Source organism: Eptesicus fuscus, chromosome 11, assembly GCF_027574615.1.
Source record: "Eptesicus fuscus isolate TK198812 chromosome 11, DD_ASM_mEF_20220401, whole genome shotgun sequence".
Lineage (NCBI taxonomy): Eukaryota > Metazoa > Chordata > Mammalia > Chiroptera > Vespertilionidae > Eptesicus > Eptesicus fuscus.
This window is the reverse complement of record NC_072483.1, coordinates 81503196-81526852: the sequence shown is the minus strand read 5'-3', so window position 1 is coordinate 81526852 and position 23657 is coordinate 81503196. Positions and strand designations below refer to the sequence as shown.

The window sequence follows — 23657 nt, the reverse complement described above, 5'->3', positions numbered from 1 at the left end:
AGAAACGTGTGGAAAGGGGACAAGGAGAGAGAAGGAACAAGCCGAGCTGTCACGTGATTTTTAGAAAGACTTTTGCTGTTGTTATGAGTCACGTTTTAAACAATGCAGCACGGTGTGCGTGTTGTTGTTTTTTTTTTTTCTCTCTTTCCTTTTTTAACCACTGGCTATAAACATACTACCGTCGTGTATCTTTTTCTAGAATTTGAGCTTTAACAAATGAAAAACTGTGTAAAGAAGAAGGGGGGGGGGGGGAGGCAAGTGGTGTAATTAAGGTGATGGATTGTTTCCTCTCCACCAATCCTTTCTTTTTTCAATAAAAAAAAAAAAAAGAATAATAGAGAAGCCAGTAAAAATATATAAAGCCCACAATCAGCATTCTGTGGTTGTTGCCCGGGTGGCCGTTTTTAGCAGCTCACCTTGGAGGCGGGAGTCCTGGTTCACGTTGGAGGCTGTGGGCTTGGAAGAACACGGGACCCTGGTACCCTCCCCGAGAGAGAGACCCATGGAACTCCCAGGCTGGGCGCACTTGTGAGCGGTGGTCGTGGGGGAAGGAATGCCCACCACTGATGGATGCTGAAAGGATCATCAGTATCTCCTGTGAACGACGGCAAATGTGGGTTGCATGTCTCAGACCAGGTCTGAGGGTCCTAGGGCCCAACTCTTGGGTTTCACCTTCTTCAGTCCTCACAAGTTTTCTCCCGGTAAAACCAGCAGAAAGTGAACATCAGGGGTGTCTCTCATGGGCAGGGAGGGAAGCAGTCAGGGGAGAGAGCCGTTGAGGGTAGAGACAGAGCCGGCGGGGGGGTGACTCTGTGCAGCAGGTTTTAAGGCCCATCTCTCCCTTCCCATCCCCACGCTCCTTCCCTGTTGGCTGCCTCCCGGAGGCCTTGCCCACCGGCGGCACGGCCCCCATCCCAGGGCACAGGCCCCGGGGCTGGCCCCAACTTCCCGCTCTCCTGGGCTTCTTTTCTCCCGCTGCTCTCTCTGCTGGGAGCACCTCTGAGACGCAGGGAGGGTTAAATGGTGTTCATGCACGTAATCCTCCGATGAAAGGCGGAGAAGTGTTCCTAAGCCCTGCCAGGCCTGCAGATAGGCAGCTGTGCCGTGTGGCTCCTTCCCGCTCCCCCGCCCTCCGGCTCCGCTGCCAGATGCAGCCTAGGTGTTGCTGAGCCGGGGCGCCTGGAGCTCAGATGTGTGTACCGGGGACCGCCTGCTGCCGAACCTGCCGGAGGGGACACAGGCGTTCTCTGTGGGTCGCTGGTGCATGTCGCCTCTCCTGGCACGAGGCTGGCGCACCCCCTCCTGCAGGTTCACCTTCCATCTGAGCAGGGGCCCGCGGCCGCCTCTCTCAGGGGAGAACATTCTTTCTTGGACTTTTCCTCTCTCCACGTACAGAAAGGACACGCCGTGGCTTCCAGACAGTCACATGAGTGCCCCCGAAGGGGTAAGAAGTGCCCGAGACTTCAGCTGGCCAACCACAGATCTGAATGGAGAGGCATTGTACTTAGTTATTTTTTTTATGCAATTAATACAACTTTTATTCAAACAATTCTAGTATAGGGTACAGTTCAGGTGGTTTTGTTAAAAGAGGGAAGGAAACAAAAATATTTTTAGCACTTTACATCTTTATGCAAATTTTACAGGGATTTTTTTTTAATTTTTTTAATTTTTGTTGTGTCTACATTCACCCATTGAGCATGGAATCCCCTGGATTTTAAATTTTTAAGCAAAATTAGAACAGCAACATAGAAGGTTCTTTTTATATAAGTCCATATCCTACGTTAAAAACAAAAAACATTTTCAATAGATGGGGGTCTGCATGGTGTCTGCCAGCTCAGCACAAACCCTCGGCTGACCCTCCATGCCCTGCTCAAGAGGCAAATCCAAAAAGCCATTTCTCAGGGATATTTCATACTTCTACTTTCTCTTTCCAAACACACCACATTCTTCCACTATCTTCTGTAAACTTTTATAGAGGAGCCAACTTTTTTTTTTTTTCTTGGCTTGTTTAATCTCCCAAATTAAATAAGCCTTTTATCTGAAATGCCCCTTCACCAACACTTCACTAGTGTTTTCAACCTATCCGAAAAGGACTGCCCGGACAGGCCAGGCCCCAACAGTTCTTCCTGACATCGAGCCTTTTTCTCCCGTTCTGAGACGATTCACCGTTGTTGTCTTTCAAAACATTGCTTTAGGAAACCTGGGCTCCCCAGGTCCGGGAGGACGGCCGGAAACTCTGCTGTGACTCAGTGAGGACCCGCCTGGCGGGGACGGGCCTCAGACGGGTCCCGACAGAGGCAGGCGGCAGGGCGGGAGGGGCCGCGCCCTGTCCAAGAACAGGGTCCGGGCAGGACCGTGACTGTGGGCGCTGGGGGAGACTCGAGGTGCTCAGCCCCGCCCTGTAACACGGAGAGCCGGGAGCCGTGCAGGCACGAACGAGGGGACCACGTCCTAAGTGTGCAGTGTCGGCATCGGGGCTGGGCTGGGTGCCACCAGAACGCGCTTCGGTCCTGGCCCTGCCTCTGACCCGGTGGCATCTCTAGGGTTTCACTGTGCTGCCCTGCCCTCCTCCTCCACTTTCCTCCAGGGAAAAGCAGGAGGACACCACTTACACTCTCAGATGCTCAGGTCTCCCGTCTGAGAGTCAGGAGACGTCAGCAGGGTAATTCACACAAAGCCCATAGCCCAGGGCCCACCACACACGGAACGCCCACTCAGCGTTGCTGCTGTCCCGGCCACGTTTCCCAGTTACATACCAACCTATTTGCATGGTCTCCTTATTTTCCTCCCACGCGTGGCTTCTTTGCATTTGTCGTTTCTCCAAATTCAAAGGCTATACGTTCATGTCACCCCCTCTCCCGGCGGCTCAGCCTGTACCGATGAAGGCCTGTCCAGCCTGTCAAATACATTTGCAACTACTGCCTCTTTAAATATGTTTCTCATTATCTCACAGAAGGAGACAACTCTGTGGAAAATTGGGGGAGCGAGGGGGGGGGTAATAAAAAATAGTTCAGGAGTTGATTTTCCAATTGGGAAAAAAAGACGCACGTGAGTAAGCGGTAGAAGTGGGAGCAACCAGAGGGGGCGTGCAGGTCAGCACCTGGCCGGCTCTAGGCGAGGCTGGAGCCGTACTTGCGCTCTTTCCTCCCTCGTTGGGGACCAAGCCCCGGCGTCTTTATTGTAAAGCAACGGGCCAGCCACTCACCAACCTTGGCCCCCGGCGCAGGTAGAGTCTGCCCGAAGCGGGCACCTTTATTGCAGTTGTACATAGAGGCACTGTGTGAGCTCGCAGACTCCCCAGCACTCCCCAAGAATAACTGTCAGATGAAGTGCCGGTGGGTCATTATCATGTTCCAGGGCATCTGCATTTTAGTCCAGAGTACATTCCCCCATCCATGCCTCCATCCACCGCTCTGATGTCTGTTGGATTGCTGCTGTTGTCTGGGGAGGCGCTTTAACCCTATTGATCTTTCTGGCAAACCGCAGCCTCGTCAGCATAGGGCCCTGAAGGCTGCCACAGAGCCAGACTCGAAACCAGCCATCCACCCGCCTGGGGGAGTTGAGTCCCTTTAGCTGGAGAACGTTCTGAGCAGCTCTGGCCCCCAACTGCAAATCACCCCAAGATTGCCTGTGGGAGATGAGGGGAGGGTTATGAGGTGTATCTTCTCTTTTCTAACTCCCTTAACCTTAAAGGCACAAAGCCATGTAGCATGTTTGCTCATTTCTCCAAACCAGTGTCTAAGGAAAATGTTTAAGTAGCCAATTCAGTGTCCCCCACGTGGCTTTGGTCACCCAAATTTTCTACATGTTGATCACTTGGGGGAGGAGAATCGTACTTGCAAAGGGAAGAGGCTCTTAGACCCAAAGTGAAGGGGTCTAATCTCTGATTCTGACTGGGTAAACCACGTGTTGTAACTCTACCTTCCTCCAGGGGGCGCCCTAGATCCGCCCCCGTGTGCCTGACTTTGTCTCTATCATAAGGAACACTTCAGGCGTAGCACCAAGGCCACATCCTTCCTCAGCCCCAGCACTCTGAGCCCTGGGTGGGACATTTAATGTTGAAAACCAGGATCTTGGCGGGAGGAAAGCAAAACCTTTGAACTGAGACTAGGTGGTGATGGAGGGAATGTGGGCAGTTGGGACCGTTTTCCGCTTGACAAAACTTTGTCCTCCTGCCTTTGTGGTCTGGTCAGGTGCTCCCCGTGGGGAGTTAATCCCTGCAGATGCGTCGCCTGCCTTTCCTCTCACAGGTGAGCTGCCGCCTCATTAGATACCAGCCCTCACTGTGCAGCGAAATCGAAATCACAGGCAAACCCAAGGACGCCCTTTGGGCACCGAGGAACTTGGGGCCGTCCCTGCGCACTTTGTTGTTTCTCGTGCATTCTTCTGAGCCCACAGGAAAATCCAGCGGCAGGATGGTTGCCAGGCAGCAGAAACTCTGGTGTCCTGAATAATGAGTTGACACCAGCCCGATGTGACTCGAGAGCTGGCCGTTTCAAGGCGCTCTTTGCAGCGCCTTGCTTTCCTTTGCTGTTTCTATGCATCATTTTCAAGATGGTCACGGGGGGGAGGGGAGGCACCTTCTCAGCTACAGTGATGAAATTATTAAAAGATAAATGGCGAGAAACACAGACCAGGTGATGATGAAGATGACCGTGTAGGCAGGGGCATGGAGAGGGCATCCTGGAATTCTGGGACCCTTTCCACCCCGGGGCTGTGTGTGGATGCGGCTGCCAGGGCGTGTGTTGTGTGATGCGCCCTTGTCAGAGCTCCTCCGATCCTGTGGCACTTGTGACAGCCTGAGGGGCAGCGACGAGCCCTGCACCGTAGTAGAAGGGATCCTAGGACTAGAGGGAGCAACGTGAAGATCTGGGGAGGTGGGCAGGCTCTGAAATTTTGTCCAAGAAACATGTTCTCATTTTTCTGCCACTTCTGAGCAGACATCAGACGGTCTGACCCGCCCCTCGGCGATCCCCCAATCAAAGAGAGGAGTCCTGGTGTTTGGGCTGCAGGCTTGGGCAAACACGGACTCGGCAATAGAAGCCCTTGCCTCTGTTCATTCAGTCTTTTAACCACAAGCATTTACTAGGTCCTTCTCTGTGCAGACCCGGGGTAGAAACCAAGATGAGCGCTCATTCTTCACCTGCTTGAGGAGCTCTGGGTCTCACGGGGGAGGCCTGAAACTACAAGTGAGCTCTGTCTGTGTCTTGAGCAGAGAAACACCCACAGAGTAGGACCAGCGAGGTACGGAGAAGGCCCCAGCATGGCCACGGCCCCCCACTGGGTACCCCATGGATAGAGAAGATACCTCCTTCTACCCACCGGCATCTGATGCAAGCAGCTAGGGAGGTATTTTCATAGGTTAAGCATATATCATTTTTCAGAAGTAAAGATCATGTCTGGTTTTGGCAAGCTCAGAAGCTCCTAGTCCCATCCCGGGCCAGATTCTCATCTGATGTAAATCTCTGGGAGAAACACGTTGTAGTACTGTTTTGCATCAAGTGGGACTCCAGCCAGTCATTCCCCAGAGTTACCCTGGGCTTAAATCTACTACATCATCTCCATGGCAACCAGAGGCCGGCCAGCAAATGCGGTTGCCTTCTAAATCCTCTGCTAGCTTCTCTTCCCTCCCCTGTGTTCCCCGTGATGAAGAATGATCTCCCTCCCTTTGCCCTCACTCACTCTCGCTCTCACACACCCACTATCATTTTGTGGCCACATTTTTTTTGTTGTTGCAACATCCTTCCAATCAGATTTTAAAATCCTCTATACAATTTTTTTTTTAATGAATCGTTAGTCATTGCTTGACAGTGGTAATTGACCTGTTTAGACAAGACCAGGCTGATTTCAGTGGGCATGGAAGCGTTGGCAATCCAAAGTGGAATTTACCTTCAAGTCGAGCCAGCCTAATTAATACATTGTTTGAAAATGCTAGCCAGCCAGACCAAATACTGTATTTCCACCCATTCAGGGAACCAGCCTTACGGAATCCCAGAAGTCCTATCAACATCATTTATTTGTGCGTGCATGCGTGTGTGTGTATGTGTGTGTATATGTGTGTGTGTGTGTGTGTGTGTGTAAATTATACCGCTTCTACGTATTATAGCGTAATTGTGATGGAACAGAAGGAAGAGAAGAGCTTTCTAACCCTACAGATCTTGGTTGAATCCCATACTTACTACCTACTTGCTGCATACCAACTATTGGTTTAACCTCTCTGAGCCTCTATTTCCTCATCTGTAAAATGGGTCTGACAGGACGTACCTCGAAGGTTGTGAATAGAAGTACTTGTTACGAACTAGATACTTGGTGTCATCTTATTCCCCTGTCCCCTTCCCTATCCACTCCAAAGCATGTGTGTGTTTCCTTTTTTTTTTAATTAATTTTTTATTAGTCTGCATGCTCTCAGCCTAGCAACACTCTTCTGTGTCTCTCCACCAGGGGGCACCCTCCTACCAGGGACCGAGCCCACAGTGGACACGGTGCCCGTGCAGCCCATCCCAGCCTACTGGTATTACGTTATGGCCGCCGGGGGTGCCGTGCTGGTGCTGGTCTCCGTCGCGCTGGCCCTGGTGCTCCACTACCACCGGTTCCGCTATGCGGCCAAGAAGACCGATCACTCCATCACCTACAAAACCTCCCACTACACCAACGGGGCCCCTCTGGCGGTGGAGCCCACCCTAACCATTAAGCTAGAGCAAGACCGCCCCTCGCACTGCTGAGGCCGAAGCAAGGACAGCACCCAAAACAAACAAGAAAGACTGCAGACACGTTGCCTCGATTTTGCACTTTTTTCTCCTCGCCTAGTCTCTGTGTGAACCCTCAGACATCTCTCTCTTGGGGCCCAAACCCTGTGCACTCTTGTCCATCCTGACCATTATTCTTCAGTTCTTTTTTTTTTTTTTTTTTTTTTTTTTGTCCTTTTGTTGATTCTAATCCAACCCACCGACCAACCCCAACTCTAATGTTGGTTGCATCTTGGACTGGAGAAGAGATACATCCCTAAGCACTTCACAGCTCAAGGCTCAGCTGGTTTTCTTCCAGAGACTGGTCCCCTGATGTCCCCTTGCCTTACCCCCTCCCCCTCCCGGCGGACCGGAGGGGAGCCCTGGATCTGTGTTTGTACATAGTATACATTCTGCGCGTGTGAGTAGCTCTGTGTGTGCGTGAGTGTGAGAGAGACCGGTTCATTGTCGGGGTGGGGTGGGGAGTGTGTGGGTGTGTTGAGAGAGGGTCCCCCTTTAACTATTGTGTTACTTCTCCGGGGGTACATTTGACGAGAAAATAATATACTGTCCTAGTTTTGTTTACTTGGAGAAGAGGTTGAAGCTTTTTGTTGCCTTATCTAGCTCTGGCTGGCTTTCTGTTGGCTACCATTGTCATCTCCGGGCACCTAGAAACCTTGAGGCCACATGGACCGAAATGTGGCCCCTCCCATCCCCATCCCAAAACCCCACCCCCTGCCCCCTGCCCCGAGAGGAAGGTTCCCTGTGCACTCAGACAGGACCCCCTGTCGTGTCTCCTGGTGTCTTTGAAGTAACAAGATAACAGCCATTGGGTGCGAGTGGAACCACCTCTTCCTCCAGCCCTGAAGCAAATCTGTGTCATGTTGCCTTACAAAGAGAAGCTCATAATGAATGTTTAGCTGTTATCGGTTAAGTCCAATCTTGGAGTAAGTCATAGCGAATGACGGACCTGAGGCTGATGTAGGGAAAGCGGTAGCTTGTGGAGAGCAGGAGGAGGTGGGGGAGAGAAGGCGGAAGAAGGAGGGACTGAAATGTTCTCTTTAAGTCTCCTCACCGGAGAGGAATCCCTGTGCCCAACCTTAAAGGGAGTTGGGTAAGACGGTTAGGAACCACATCCCTTGGTGTTATATCGGCCACTGTAATAGCGTTTGTAAAATATGGGGGAAAGGGATCATTTGCTTTCTTTCATGGTGTTGCTGTGTGCCTGAACCTATAGCCACTAATATATAAGGCTGTCCACCTGACTTATTTGAATATGATGAGAGAATAAAGAGTCATCATTTTTTAAACGTACCAATGTGCTACCCCTTAAACCATTTGTAGCATCTGGCAAGTCCACCCTCCTAGGCTGGCCTGGCATTTCCAGATGTTGCCTCATGGTCAGGAGAAGGTGTAATGAAGATAAATCCGTTGCTGCCCATTTGTCCTCTAAGCAACAGGGAAAGGGATGTTGGAGATAAACGGCCTAATGATAGTGTACAGAGGATAGATTCAATAATGTAGTCAATTTCATTGATAGAAAATGCCTATTTTAACGAGATTCACTGAGATTCACAGTGTACTGGGGCTCCGCCTTGGGGGTGTTTATTTCTCACCTTCCTGCTAGGAATCCCCTGGGGAAATACAGCATCCTCTCCAAAGAAGGTTGCCTGGGCTCAAAGCTTCAGGTACCTTCTGAGAACAAAATCCTAATGATAGATTTTTATTTTTATTTTTGGCTGCTTGGCAGAGAGAGACTTTTCGACATTCTTTCAGAATATCCACATCACTCCCTCTAGCACACACTCACTTTAGCATCTGGCTTGTTTCATCCTTCTGAAAGAATGGTGCTCTCCCACTCCTATTCTATTTCAAAGAGAGACTCCGTCTCAGCCACAGCAGCCCTGCCAAGAAAAGGAAAGATGAAAGGCTAGAGTATGAGCCACCTTGAGATTTCAAGAAGAATCCTAGCCCAGCTGAAGACTGCAGAGAGAAGCAGGGAGAGGGAGGAGGGGCAGGAGCCAGGGTACCCTGTGATGACTTCCATGCCAGTCACGAAGGGCTTGTATCGCAGGTGTCCACATCCAGTCTGCAGCTGGGGCCAGGCATTCCCTGGAAATGATTGGCACCCCTGTTGGAGCCCCCTGGAGCTGTGTCAGGAAATTACACCTGGAAAATCCAGCCAGTGTAGCAACTGTCTTGAGTTACCATATACCCTTGAGGATTTCCCTTCTTTAAAAGAAGACAACAACCTTTATGAACTTGCTGTATCTTTATCTGATGCCCCTTGTGGCATCATCATTATGGACATGCCATAGTTGAGGATATGAGGCTGCTCAAATCTTTGTCAATCCCATGATGCACTTCAGCTGGGGTTGTCATTCCATCCTCTCTCTCTCTCTCTCCTCTCTCAGCCCCAGCAACTTTCATAGTATTACCCAGGTACTATGCTAAAAGGGCGGCTCTTCTACAAAATCATGCCTTGCAGCTTTAAAAAGCAAAATTCTGTATTTCATAGAGGGAGGGAGGGTCGCTCTCGCCTAAGAAAAATAGATTGGACAGGTGACTGCATGCGTGCATGTGTTTAGAGTTGCTTCAAAGAAGACAAAGAGGTAATAGCAACTAAGAAAATATAAATGGGTGAATGAATGAATTGAAGGTCTCGCTCGGGCTGCTAAAGTTTTTGCCTTAGTAGAGGTTTCATATCAACAGACCCAGGAAGGAAGCCCTGATCGATGGGTGAAAATCCCTTCCTTGACATTGTGCTGCCAATTGCTGTCCCCTGATTGCTGGCAAAGGCAGAAAAAAAAATCATATCATTGCCATTAACCAAACAGGATGCTTAAAATAAAGTAAAATTGTCCTTTCCGTTGTCCTACCATTTAGGGATTAAAGCCAGATTAGGATAGGAAATTAAGTCATGTTTCTGAAGTTGATACCCCATCTTTAAAAGGACCCTGTCTTTTGAAACTAGCAGGCAAGCAAACACCTAAATAATCGAAAATTACCAAAGAACAACAAGAAAACAAAACAACAAGAAAACATAAACATTTTAACTTCCTGTTCTGATCCCCTCTCCCTATAGCTGTGACAACTCTTGCATTGCTCAGTTGCCTGTGCGTCGAAATCACTTGTGGACATTGGAAACTATTTGAAAATGTATTGTTGTGGAATGTAATAAAATGATAATATTTTTTATACAAACATCTGGGGTTTTTTTTTTCTTCCCTTTTGCCTGAGAGAACAAAGTGGAAATGTAGGCTTTGAACAAATTGATGTTTTCAGAGCCTACAGGTTGTCTGTCTTCTGAGCTACAGGGCATTGCTGTGGGCGGTGGGTGGGTTTGCTCCTTGGGGCTGAATGCCAGCTTCCCTTCCCTTTAGTTTTATTACTGCTTATTAGGAATTTATCCAATTTGTGCAGCTGAGCCAACTTTTATGATTGGTGTGGGATTTTGCAAAAGTTGCTAAGTGCTAAATCGTTCGATGTGATTTCCACAAAATTTCTCTTGATGGAAAACCCCTGGAGACTGGACTCTATTTTCAAAGGGGCCCAGGGGTAATGGGACCAGGGAGGCCAAAAGGTGAGCTCGACTCTATGAAAAGGCGGTGTCTTGGGCCTCGCCTACCTAATTATTACTTCCCAAGCAAGGGGAGCACTTTCACAGACAAAATGGAAACTTGTAGCATATTCGAGACTCAGAGATATTCCTGACTTCATTTTGGAGCAAGTCGTGAAGATAATGATAAATTGCTGTGATCCTGAACTCTTATGAAAGGGACATTCCTTTAAAACTTTGAGGAGAGGGATTGAGGGAACTTATTCCAAAAGCCATGTCTTGTTGACAAGCATTTTTCTTTGGTTCTCCTCTTTGGGTTGTCAGTGATTAGTTATATAAAACTAGAGGCCTGGTGCATGAAATTCATGCCCGGCCTGCACCCTCTCGAAATCCACGGGATTGGGCCTAAACCGGCAGTCAGACATCCCTCTCATAATCCGGGACTGCTGGCCTCTAACTGCTCGCCTGCCTGCCTGATCACCCCTAACCTCTCACCTGCCTGACTGATAGCCCCTAACCACTCGCCTGCCTGACTGATCGCCCCTAACTGCCTCTGCCTGCCTGCTTGATTGCCCCTAACCACTCTGCCTGCCTCCCTGACCACCCCTAACTGCTCACTGAGGGGCTGCCAGCCGGGGTGAGGGAGCGTGGTCTTCTGATCTCTGGTTGTTCTGGTCATTCTGCTGCTTTGGTTGCTGAGCTTTTATTATATAGGATATTTCAATCATGGTGGGATTCGGAGGAAAAAAATCTAGGAATTGCAACCTTCCTGTTGTTGAATGTTTCTAGAATGTGGTAAAAAAGAGATGTGGAAGGATTTTTCCACCACCCCCTATTGGTAGAGCATTTCATCAACCCAGGAGCCTTCCTCAGGGGTCTGAGAACCATGATTCAAGGTCTTAAAGGGACATATCCAAAAGGCCCAATTTCCGCCCGAGTCCTTCTTTTTCCCTCTTTAAACCTAGGTCCAGGAAAAGATGCTCTTACAGCTATAAAACCTCCCAGTGGTGCTCAGAGGAAACGGGCTCCTGGTTTTCAGGTCTCAGAGGCAGCTCTGACAGTACAGATGGCTCCACAGATGTCCCCGTCTGTCCCGGGCAGGGAGCAGAGGAGACTGTCCATGGCGAGAGGCTCGTTTGCTCCTCTAATGACAAGCATGATTGCCCATTTTGTCTGAGTAACATTTGGCTTTCCTTTTTAAAGCCATTTGTTCCCATTAGTAAAATATTTCTTTCAGGCAAAGACCCAGGCTCGGTCACCATTTTCCTGAGCTGGCCTGGGACCAAATTTGCCAGACTAAATTAAGTGAGCCATCGTGTATGCTCCGTTAGCATTGCTGTTTTTGGAGCCCCCTTGGAGAATTCCATCCTTGCACTTCCTGCCTTGGTTCTAGCCCCACAGCTCATTCTAGAGGAACTTTCTCTGCCCCAAAAGGAGAAAGGCTGTTAGGACTCTGATCTTAGGTGTCCACACAGCACTATAATCAGTGTGGTATTTCAGACCAAGCTCAAACATAAATGTTGCAGAAATTGTGTTTCCATGGATCATAAATACCAGATGCCAAGGCCCCGTATGGCCTGTTTGGGCTCCTACCTGGCCCTTTATGAAGCTTTAAATGAGTGTTCTTGCTGTGGAAGCGAGACCTGCCCTCCTGCCCAGGTAACCGAAGCCGCGCCGGTCTCCCGCGGCCTGTTTACTGCCCCTCCTCCCTGACTCTGCGGTGGTTTTGCACCCACATCATGGCCTTTCTGTAATCGTTGATGGAGAGGGCTTCATTGTTGAGCTTTGATTTGTCTGCGTGGTGGGCTGCACACCTGAGCCAGTCTTCAGGCCTGTCCACGCGGCTCATTTTCTCTCTAATTGTGCAGATCGCTGGGCTTCTCACAGCTGTAGTTTGCCTTTCATCCACTTTAGTGACGGCCCAAAGAAAACACACAACAAATCCAACCAGCGAACACGAAGGGGAGGGGACGCCGGCTGATGGCCTTACAGTCGGCAGGGAGAGGCATCGCCTTATATAAATAAATTAAAAGCTGGAAGGGTGTAGGAATTAATGAAGCCTGACAGCTTGCGCCCGTTGGGGTGCGTCTAGAGGTTAGATATAAGCAGAAGCCTGCACCCTCAGAAGGTGTCAGGCCACAGCCCTTGGCCAGAGCACATTTGTACTAACTGTGGGGAGCTCTGCTTGGCCCCAAACCTAAGCAGTGAAGAGAGGTGAGGTTTGGGGGATCGCCAAAGAGCAAAACCCCTTTTCGCATGGAATGCTGTTATTGGAGAATAGGTACCTCAGGCAAACCAGCAGAAACCATTCTTTCCCCAAGGCCAGCGGGTGGGCAGAAAACCCAGAATCCCTCTCCTCTCTTCTGGGTAAAGTAATATTTCTTGGGAGTTTGTGTGTTTTTTTCAGTCTGACCTTCAAGAGTTCAAAAAACCTTCATGCCCAATTCTGCGGTTTGGTTTGGTTGGGGTTTGTTTTTGTTCTGCGTAAATGGTATCATAGCGTTTGCACTCTTTGTTGGACAACTTGCTTGTTTTCACTTGACAAAGTGTCAAGGTTACATCAGTTCACATGGACAAATTTACCCCGCCCTTTAGCTGCTGTAGAGCATTCCGTATCATGTGAAATATTGTAGTTTATTAAGTGCTCCCCTACTGGTGAGCATTCAGGTTGTGTCCAGTTTTCTTCTTGTTTAGTTTTTACTATAATAAGCAATACTAGAGGCCCAGTGCACGAAATTCGTGCACGGGGGTGTGTGTCCCTCAGCCCAGCCTATACCCTCTCCAATCTGGGACCCCTCGAGGGATGTCTGACTGTCCGTTTAGGCCCGATCCCGGTGGGCAGTCAGACATCCCTCTCACAATCCAGGACTGCTGGCTCCAAACCGCTCACCTGCCTGCCTGCCTGATTGCCCCTAACCGTTTCTGCCTGCCAGCCTGGTCACCCCTAACTGCCCTCCCCTGCCAGCCTGGTCACCCCTAACTGCCCTCCCCTGCCGGCCTAGTTGCCTGCACAACTGCCCTCCCCTGCAGGCCTGGGTCCCCCCAACTGTACTCCCCTGCAGGCCTGGTCGCCCCCATCTGCCCTCCTCTGCCAGCCCGGTCACCCCTAACTGCCCTCCCCTGCAGGCCTGATCACTCCCAACTGCTCTCCCTTGCAGGCCTGGTCCCTCCCAACTGCCCTCCCCTGCCGGCCATCTTGTGGCGGCCATCTTGTGTGTTGGAATGATGGTCAATTTGCATATTGCCTCTTTATTAGATAGGATTGCTGTGAACATCCTTAAAGTCAACTCTGTACACGTGTTTGTCTCCAATAACATGTCTGGGTTACATGGTGTGACTGATTTCATTTTCATACATGCTTCAGATGGCTACGGGTTTCCTTTTAAATAGACCTGTCCCCCTTTGAGAGGGCAACAAGGTTGTGGACAATGGAGAGCATCCTAGGACACACTTGCACGAGCCACATAATCTCTGTGACAGTCTCCCTTTCTCTAAAGTGGGCAGAGTGCTTACAAGAGAAGACTTTGGGTAGCTTTAGCCAAAGGGAATTTTAATCCCAGGGACTTTTTAAAAAACACTTCTAATATGCAGAGAATGTGGGCCTGGCTGTACATGGCAGCTCACCGGAGCCGTGGCAACTGTGGCCCAGGAGTGAATTCTGTCCCTGGGTTCAGCAGGCAGAGCCCTATTCTTCGTGATTAATGAGTTCCACTTGGTTTACTCAAAGAGTGGCTGTGCTATGCCTTGCTGTTATTTATTTATGTTTTCTACTAAAAAATTCATGTAAAACCATCCTTTAAGGTCAGTGCACAGTACTGTGCTGCAGACTAAAATGTTCCAGCTGCCACAAGTAGGTCTACATACCAACCGAGATTCTCCAGTCCTTGGGCTGAAAGGCGATGTCCAGCTTCCTTCAGGGGAGGTTCGGGCCGGTGTGACCCGAGGAAAGACAGCAGGTGATGAGGCTGTTTTCTAGTGGGAGGTTTATATGTGCAGGCAAAACCACTAGCCCCAAATGGCTCCAGGCAGGAGTGGCAAATGGGAGAGAAAACAAGGGTTTTCTCTTAGTTCCAAACACCATTTCTTCCAAGAGCACTACCCTGTTTCTACCAGGCACTAAGACAAAGGGGTCATGAAAATGGAACTCTGACTCTGAGCATAATGGATCGTTTCTACGGCCGTATATGGGCTGTGTGGGCTTCTAGGACCTGCCAAAAATCCAGGACTGCTGGATGGCTCGGGGGAAAGCAGCATAAGCTCGAGGGGGGGGGAGTGAGCTAGAGACATCACCACGCACACAAGCCTTGTGTTGCCTTCTGTGTATACTTGTGCAAAATTGAGCCCTTTTAATATATTAACTAACATACCCACAAGCAAAGGCTCTGATCCGGAGCTGGAATGACAGTATGCCGTGTCTTGGCCTTTGACCACAGCAGTTTTTCTCGGGCAGCAGGACTCATTAGCAGGACACGTGGACTAGAGTTCTCTGCGCCTTGTTAAAGAGCAGCCAGCTCCGGTAATGATGGCAGTGCAGGGAAAGCTTTGAGCCGGAGGTGGCCTTGACCAGAGTCCTGTTCTCAGCCGGCCTGCTGGTTTGAGACTCTATTTTAGCACAGACTGTTAAAGAACTGTTTTGTCCCTCAGCAATTCCCTACTGGCACCAAGGAGCTGGGAAAGGGGACGTGAAGACCTCAGGGGCCCATGTAAGCTTCCTCGTTGCTTCTCTAGGACAGTTCTGACAGCTGGTACTAAAATAGGAAGACAGTCATTAGGACCTAGATGGGCGTGAGATGGGAGCATCAAAGGAGACCTGGGGTGCCTCAAAGGCCTTGGCCAAATGCAGACAAGAATGTGAGCTCAATAGTAGTCTCACGAGAAGCCCTGGGCCCACACCATAACCACCATCTGCTTCACAACTCCTGAGAGGGCCATCGTCCCCTCCTCTTCCCCCAAGGAGGCCTGTCCTTTGCACCAGGTATTCATCTCCAGCCTGCACCCTCCTCCCTCTTGGTGGCCCCCATCCCTCTCCTCTGACATCCTTACACTTGCCCTGCCATCCCCCCACCAAAACCTTCTCCCAGAAAAGCGTGGATCAGATTCCTTCACACAAAGGCTTAATTGCTTAGTTCCTCCAACTGGTTGCATTCTCTGAGGAGACCAAACCTAGAGTCAGAAGAATTTATTATTCTATTATTCTATTATTCTCTAATTACACAATTGCATTGGTCGCCAGCAAGCTTCTGTGGAAATCACCTCTTGAACAGGTAAAGAGAGGTACCTTTCTGGAACACCTAACATCTTATCTCAGAATCATTCATTCATTCTTGTGTTCAGAAGAGCTGCCCAGCTTCTCAGTATAACCAGCTCTCTCGGTGAGGTGCATGTGTAAGAGACTTTTCATGAACCTGTGGAATCATATGGAGCAATCTTTTTTTTTTTTTTATGTATTTTATTGATTTTTTACAGAGAGGAAGGGAGAGGGATAGAGAGTTAGAAACATCGATGAGAGAGAAACATCAATCAGCTGCCTCCTGCACACTCCCCACTGGGTTATGTGCCCGCAACCAAGGTACATGCCCTTGACCGGAATCGAACCTGGGACCCTTGAGTCTGCAGGCCGACACTCTATCCACTGAGCCAAACCAGTTAGGGCCATATGGAGCAATCTTTAAGAAGACATCCTTTGCCGAAACCGGTTTGGCTCAGTGGATAGAGCGTCGGCCTGCGGACTGAAAGGTCCCAGGTTCGATTCCGGTCAAGGGCATGTGCCTTGGTTGCGGGCACATCCCCAGTGAGATGGGTGCAGGAGGCAGCTGATCGATGTTTCTCTCTCATCGATGTTTCTAGCTCTCTATCCCTCTCCCTTCCTCTCTGTAAAAAATCAATAAAATATATTTAAAAAAAAAAAAAAAAAAAGAAGACATCCTTTTTGACATGTCTTCTTACAGAAATGGAGAATGTCTCGGATTTTTCAAGCAGTGGTCGGCAAACTCATTAGTCAACAGAGCCAAATATCAGCAGTAAAACGATTGAAATTTCTTTTGAGAGCCAAATTTTTTAACCTTAAACTTCTTCTAACGCCACTTCTTCAAAATAGACTCGCCCAGGCCGTGATACTTTGTGGAAGAGCTACTACACTCAAGGGGTCAAAGAGCCGCATGTGGTTCGCGAGCTGCAGTTTGCTGACCACGGACCTAGAGTAAAGAAGAGGCTCCAGAATTGCCCTCTGTCCACATGGCTGGGTTTTCCCAGCCCACGCAGTTGTGAAGCCCATCTTTATAGCTAACCATTTCTCTGACTGTGTTTTTCTTATTTCCACGCTATTGTTGGGGCTCGGTGGAGCCATTCTGGCCTCAGCTGCTCATCTGCCTCCACACTTGAAAGCATTATTAGGTCATTTTACAGCCTTCTCATTGCAGTTGCTATTTCCAATCCTTTTTAGTGTTTCCTCCTAGTTATTCAACTAAAAATAATAAAAAATAATGGCTAAATTCAGGTTCAGACTCTTCCAATATCTCAAACCAAGCCCCCTTTTCCTTTCCAGCTTGAAGCCATTTGAAAACTCCAAAAAAAATAAAAAACATTTCTTTTCCATGATTTTCATTAGATTTGGCTCTAGCCTACGAGATAATAACCCAGGATGAAGGATCTTCTGGTGGTGTTTCTAAACTCAAGCCAAACCCAGCAAGGGGTGAATGGCTCGCAAGTAGCCTGACTCTGGAGCAGCTTTGGCAAAGTTTAGATTAGCATCTGAACCTTTGGCTTCTTGTAGCAACTGGGATGAGCAAACCAAATTAGGGAAATTGAGTACGTAGTGGGGAGGGGGGTGCACCTTTAGCCAGTGCTAAATTAAACACTTTGGAGGGCCAAGAAATATCTCCTAGTCCCTCATTATTTCCCATTTATTTTGGTCTGAGTGTTGTATCTCCTGCTGGGATCAAAACAGAGTGGCTGAGAGAATTTTTTAAGGCTACTCCCATCTAAACAGTCCAGTGATTTAGCTGGCTCAGGGGGGTTGGGAACTTGGAATCAAATTCAACAAGAGCTCGAAGTGGCCAAGAGCTTATCCCAAACAAATCATAGGCCCAAAACAAGGTGTTGACAGTGTGGCTTGCTCTCAGTTCCACTGCTGATTGGTTCAATAATTTATTGCATTTTTCTACCCTCCTTCCTCAATTTCTTCCTCTTTAACATAGAAGCGATGACACCTGGTACCTGTGAAAATGAATGGTTTCAGTGATTTTCGGTGTGGGAGAGCCTCTTGGATCCTTGCTTTAAAGCTGCTTGCAGTTTGGTGGGTTAAGTGGAGGGGTTAAGGATGGCTTCATGGGACATTTGATCAGCCCTGCCTCAGTCAAGGTGGAGGCCTGAAAATTGGGGCACACTTACCCACGTCGTCAGTTCCCGGATTGCCAGTTGGCAGGACTGGTTCCTAAGCCTATTGGGAAAGTATTGAAAACATAGACGCCCATGGCTCCCATTTGTCTGTCCTTTTCATGGTCCTCTCTCTCCACGCACACCTTAACCCTTTGCACTCGCTTGCTTTTTTCTCGATTCCTTTATTCTACTCGGGATTTAATTTTTTAAATACCCCAGATTTTACAAAGCGTGGCAGTAGAATAAAAAACTGGAGTTTCTTTTCATACAAACTTATTTATTTGGATTTTTTTATATTTCAAATTATTGATACATTCAAAGAGTAATTTTAATCTCGACATCCGAGTGCAAAAGGTTAAGATTGATGCCTTCGGGGAGTAGCCACGTAAGGAGAGGAGAGGTTGGGTGAAGGTGGGGGCAGAGCAGTGTGCGGCCATGGAGCCCTTTTCTGTAGAAGCCGCCTTGTCTCCTTCAGCCAGCAGCCCTGTTCAGAAAGCATGCAGCAGAAGGGCCCTCAGAGCTCTCTTATTTTCTGTCCAGAAAGACGATAGAGTTGTAGAGTAGGGAAGGTCCATGGTTACTCTACAGAGGAGCAGACAGAGATTCAGGGAGGTCAATACCTTGTCCAGGCGCTCACACCTGGGGCAGTAGCAGAACTCAGGCATGAAGGAGGCCATCTGGCCCGGCCTGTGTGACTCAGTGGTTGAGCATCAACCTATGAGCCAGGAGGTCACGGTTCAATTCCTGGTCAGGGCATATGCCCTGGTTTCAGGCTTGATCCCCAGTAGAGGACATGCAGGAGACAACTGATCAATGGTTCTCTCATCATTGACGTTTCTACCTCTCTCTCCCTCTCCTTTCCTCTCTGAAATCAATAAAAATCGTTTTTTGAAAGAAGCAGGCAGTCTGTTCCCAGGCTGCCCCCAGTCCACTACGCCTCCATATTCCCTTCAGGTACAGAGTGGATGGCCCTTGGGGTGTCTCTGCTACACATTCTAGATGGCAAACCTGTCCTAAGGCTTCAACCAAGCCTCTCAATCCACTGCTCAGAGTAGGCATGGAAGGGACTCTCTGGAGAACCCGTGTATGTCAGTGTCCTGAAATGATCTGTGCACAAGTGACCTGGGGATGGACTGTCTTACATCATTTATATAAAAGTAGCCAGTGGTTTGGCTACTAACTCTCTCAGCACCCTCTGAAGCTCCCTGTACCACACAGAAAGTACACAGAACAATGTCAATGCCAGTACACTCACAGTAGACCACAGCAGAGCACAAGTGGTGAAAGTGAAGGTCACAATTTTTCTATAACAGAAAAGGAAACTAACTCCAAAGGATCTTAATTTAAGAAAGAAAGAAAATGAGGAGAGAGAGAGAGAAGAAAGAACTGTGAGAGAGAGCATTCTTGTTTGAGGCCTAAATCATGCTCAGTGGGGAATTTCCCGGTGCAGGTGGGAGTGTCTGGGTGTTTCCTCTGCACAGCATGTGTGGTCTTACGCCCCCAGGCAGTGTTCCAGACCCCTTGGGGTAAACATCTCTTAGACTAGGTTCGGTTCTTAACTAGGTATGGCTGTTCACCCTCCGTGCCATAGTATTTCGATCTATGATAAGGACACTGGAGAATATTTGACTTTTCTAGGGGGGAAGGAGTTCCTAAAACAGTCCAGTGGATGTTTAATGACTCTTGCTCTGAAAAATCAGGAAAATGGGAGCTAGATGAGACCTTGAATCACTCATCACTGTGTACCTAACCCACCTCTCAGTGATGCTAAAGAAAAAACTCCTGGGGGAGCAAGAGGACTTTCAGTCTGAGGTTCAAGGTCCATATAAAAATGGCCATGTTTAGTTGGATTGCGTTTTTGTTTGTTTTTGTTTTAAGAAGGCTCGCTTGATTGCTCTAACTCTACTAAAATCCCTTCCGGTCGCCATGAGCCCTTCTCCCTCTCACTGTGCTGGTCTGCAGCAGTGGGTGCAGGGAGAGGGGACAGACCTGGCTCTCGGGTAGGGAAGTACAGGGTGGAGGATTTGTGGCAGGGCAAGGCAGTGTCTTTGAATTCCTCAAAGAGAATCTGGTAAAAATGAATTTGAGCCCCAAACCAGGAACTCAGTGTATGAGTAAAAAGCTTCAGGTGCCATGTTTGAAACCATTCCTACAACCTCCAGCCCCCATTTTGCAGCTTAATTCTGAAGCATTCTCCTCCTCACTCCCGGGTTTCTTTCCTGGCCTAGCCTCCTTTGCCCAATCCCCACCCTGTGCTCAAGCAGCAGTAGGAATCTCCTGCACAATGCCCCCCTTTCTTGTACACTATTTTGTCATAGGTGAGTCTTTGCTTCCCAACCACACAGGGCCTTGATTACAGACACCTGGTCCCATACATCTTCATTTCCCAAAGTCCTCAATATGGTTTCTGGGCACCTAGTAAATCCTCTTAATAAGTGATGGTTGGTTGATTGGTTAGTTAGCCAGTTAATGAAGAACAATTTAAATCTGCCTTTCCTCTTTGAGTAACGCCTATCATAGAAAATGTGAAGCCCCAAATTTCAGATTGCCACATCTTCTCATTCATGAGAGATCTTCATTAGTTCCCATCAAGGTGGTGATGCACATAAACCTCGGGAGGGTGTGTATCCAGGCAACTAGGATCCAAGACCTTTATTTCTGTTAGGATGGGGTAATGATGATGTGGAGGCAATTGTAGTGTCCTGCCCACACCCAGAGAACTTGAGAGCAGACGAGGGGAAGAGGGCTCTCCTCTGGCCCTGATGCAGTACTGATCATCAGAATTTAGGCTTTGCAGTCGGATGGCCTGAGATTGAACACCTACAGGGGCCCAAAAGGAAAGAAGGTCATGTAAGCACAAAGGTTGAAAGTGGAAGTCATGTGGGTGGTAAGATCCATCCCTGACCTGTGTTCTCCTAAATGTGTGGCCCATTCTGCTTTTCCTCATCCATCTGACACTCATAACCACTCCCTACAACAGAGTCCTGGCAGGTTCTCTTCAAGTTTTTCCTCATTAAAAAAAAAATCTAAATTCCAGGTCTCTAGACCCCACGTGTTTTTTTTGTTTTTGTTTTTTGTTTTTGCTATCTGCCTCACTTCTCAAGCTAGGTCTCCTTCCCAGGGAGTTGCTACCTCCACTCTGTGCCTTGAGCTCCTCATTCATTACTTCTCCCTCCTCCAAACCCTTGCCTTTTCTTTGCTAAAACTACAGGAACCTGGTGGAACCATACTCCTTGCTGCCAACAAGCTGAGGTTCACCTACTAGGCTCAACAGAAAAGGAAGGTGGCATTTGAAGATCAAAGAGCATTTTGAGAAAGAAAGCTCTTAATCAAACCCAGATATCAAGAATATTAGCAAAGAGACTAGAGAAAATTGCTATCAAATTAAATTGTTTTTGTACAAATGTTCCCTTTATTTGGGTTTTCCCCAGTGCGCCATTCTTTCTTTAAGGCTTGGTGAACAGATGCATGTTTGAAAATGTTGATTAACTTACCCTCTTTTCGACCCCTTCCCACTCACCCAAACTGCTGGAAGCAGTCAAAAGCCAAGTCAAGACTCTAATGTGTTCTTCACCTTAAGTAGCCTTTAATTCTCCAGGTGCAGAACTATCAGCCACATCTAGGCAATCAATTTCACAGACCAATCTCATTGGTCCAGTTTCTTAGAAATGGAACGATTCTTAGGAGGTCATCTCATCCAGTCCTCTGCCTCCAGAGACAAGAGGCTGTGATCTCCTGGGACAAAATGTTATAGTTATCACCACTCTCTTACCCTTTTTTCTTTAAGATTCAGGCAACCTCCACCCCTTTCCAGACCATCATCAATAGTGTCCTCAGAGTTCTTCTCTGAGGGTGTGAGATGGAGCAAGATGGCAGTCTAGCTTCCAAGAACTCATCACATCCTTTGCAAGAACAGAATTTGCCCAAATCTCACAGATAGGAGCCCCACAATTTTTGTTCTAGGCTCATTCATAGTCTCATCCAATGTTCTGCATCTTTTAACCGTGAAGGTATTAAGACCTCTGAGCATCAAAAACCATTAGTGGTTGGAAATGTGATGGCTTTCTCCCTTTCTCCCTTTCTTCCATGTCTGTTTTATTTTTCATAAGGTTAAAAAAAATCTCCAGGTTGACTTTCACAAGTTTGATTTGATCCCCATGACAGACACCACCTGCCTCTTGTTGATTCGTGTCCACGTCTTCCTTCCAGGGAAACAGGCTGCATTGTAGAGGCCTGGAGAATAATGCAGGGGATGGGCACCGAGGCGGGGAGGCTGGCACAGCCTGCAGGTGCCGGTTGCTGTGTTATAAACATGCCAGGAGCAGGCTGGATTTATGGAGGATTGGTGCCAATGGCGTCGATCCTTTCAAGTGGGGTCTTGGCACCTTGTTTTGTGCATCGCTTCTGGGCGACCAAGGGGATGAGAATGTGCTTTAGCGCTTTTGCCAGGGATGAGGTTGTAACGTGATTACAACTAGCACCTCCAAGAAAAGTCTGAATTTTATGTGTGGCCGTGATAGCTGGATCTTCAGGTCAGGTCATGGTCAAGTAGAGCCTGTCTGAGATGTTGTGCTGATCAAGAAGTTCAGACCAGCTCTTTTTATTCCTTTTGTTTGATACTTTAGCTGTTTAGGATTTGGATTCTGTGGTAAGCCTTGATTTCTGCATATAGTTTACAGTGCTGACTTCAAGGTTGCCCACCTGACTTTGGGCTGAATAGAACTCTCATAGGGTTATACGTTCACTTGGTGCCATTTTGCTGACAGCCAGGACAAGCATAATTAACTTGTGAGATTGAAAGAAGTGATAAGACCCTGTTATTCACCACATATTTGATTCTCTTTTTTAATGTTTTTCCATTTTAGACAGGTAATTTTATTGGCTCTGATTTCTATAAGATGGACAGCATAGCGAATAGAAAAACCTGTATTACCCCCTTCCCCAAAATATTATCATAAAAAGAAAAAGATAGTGATAATACTGGAGAAAATTCAGAGTAAATTAACTCAGCTATATTCAAGACTGGGCTAGTCAGATTGGATGCCATGTTTGACATGTTTGATCTATTCTAAACTGAAGAAAGCCAATAGAAAAATAGACGGGAAAGGAAAGATGGGAGATATTAGCACAGATATGTGAAGGAGAATAGGCATGACATTCTTTCCAATTCTACATTGAAGCATATAATGATGGAACATGACTTCTTTAAATTACCATACATTTATTTGAAATCCAGAGGAGAAAAACTCTTGTACTTTGTGTCCACTTAGATGCATCATCCTATAAGGAGGGTCAGCATGTTATACTAGATGAACAACACAGTCATGACAACCGAGGATGGACATGCAATGTCGTTGAAGTTGCCTTAGACAAAACTCAGACCTATATTGCTAATGAATAACAATCATTATAAAGACACAAGTGAGGATTTACCTGGCACTAAAGACCTTTCCTGTTGTTTCTGTTCTTCTGGTTACTGGACATAAAGATAGATCCTTTGAGGGGAAAGGCTCCGTTAATAAGCCTGTTACATGATCTAGAAGCAGATGGGATGCTTGAGCTGCCAACATACCGAGGAGTCGTTCTCAGAAAGGTCGAGTCTCTGCCTTGTAGCCATGGTGATAGAACTGGTTATAACTTGATTTGTTTGTTTCCTTTTTCATCACAGTGGACATCCCAGAAGTACATGGGAGAGAGGGCTATGAAGATGAAGTTGTTGGTGAGTATTACTATGATTTAGCAGATAATCATGAAATTCAAGTTTGGTTATAAAGACGTACTGAAGAGGGCCAGAAACCACCAATTGCTCTGTCAAGGTCAAATTTAGAGTTTAGAAAGTATATCGAGTCCCTTCTGCCTAATCTGAAACAGGTCCCCTACTTCCAGCAACTTTCAACATTGATGGACTTCAAATCTGGAGAAACCCTTGAGAAGTGAAGGCCAGGGTCCTCTACAGGAGTCACTGCTTGAACCCGTTCACCTCCTTCCAAAAAGTG

At 47.9% G+C, this 23657-nt stretch overlaps 1 protein-coding gene across 4 annotated transcripts in view; it reads left to right on the top strand.

Annotated features, from left to right (window-relative positions):
- Positions 1-23657, top strand: part of NRP2 (neuropilin 2) — a 120528-nt gene that overhangs the window by 91725 nt on the left and 5146 nt on the right. For 2 of the 4 annotated variants that reach the window (XM_008145249.3, XM_008145248.3), the window contains exon 16: positions 23330-23380. In XM_008145249.3, the coding sequence (XP_008143471.2) occupies positions 23330-23380 (51 nt within the window). Of the gene's footprint in view, positions 1-6441; positions 9930-23329; positions 23381-23657 lie in introns of those variants that run through there. The other 2 variants (XM_008145253.3, XM_008145252.3) reach the window with 1 other exon arrangement.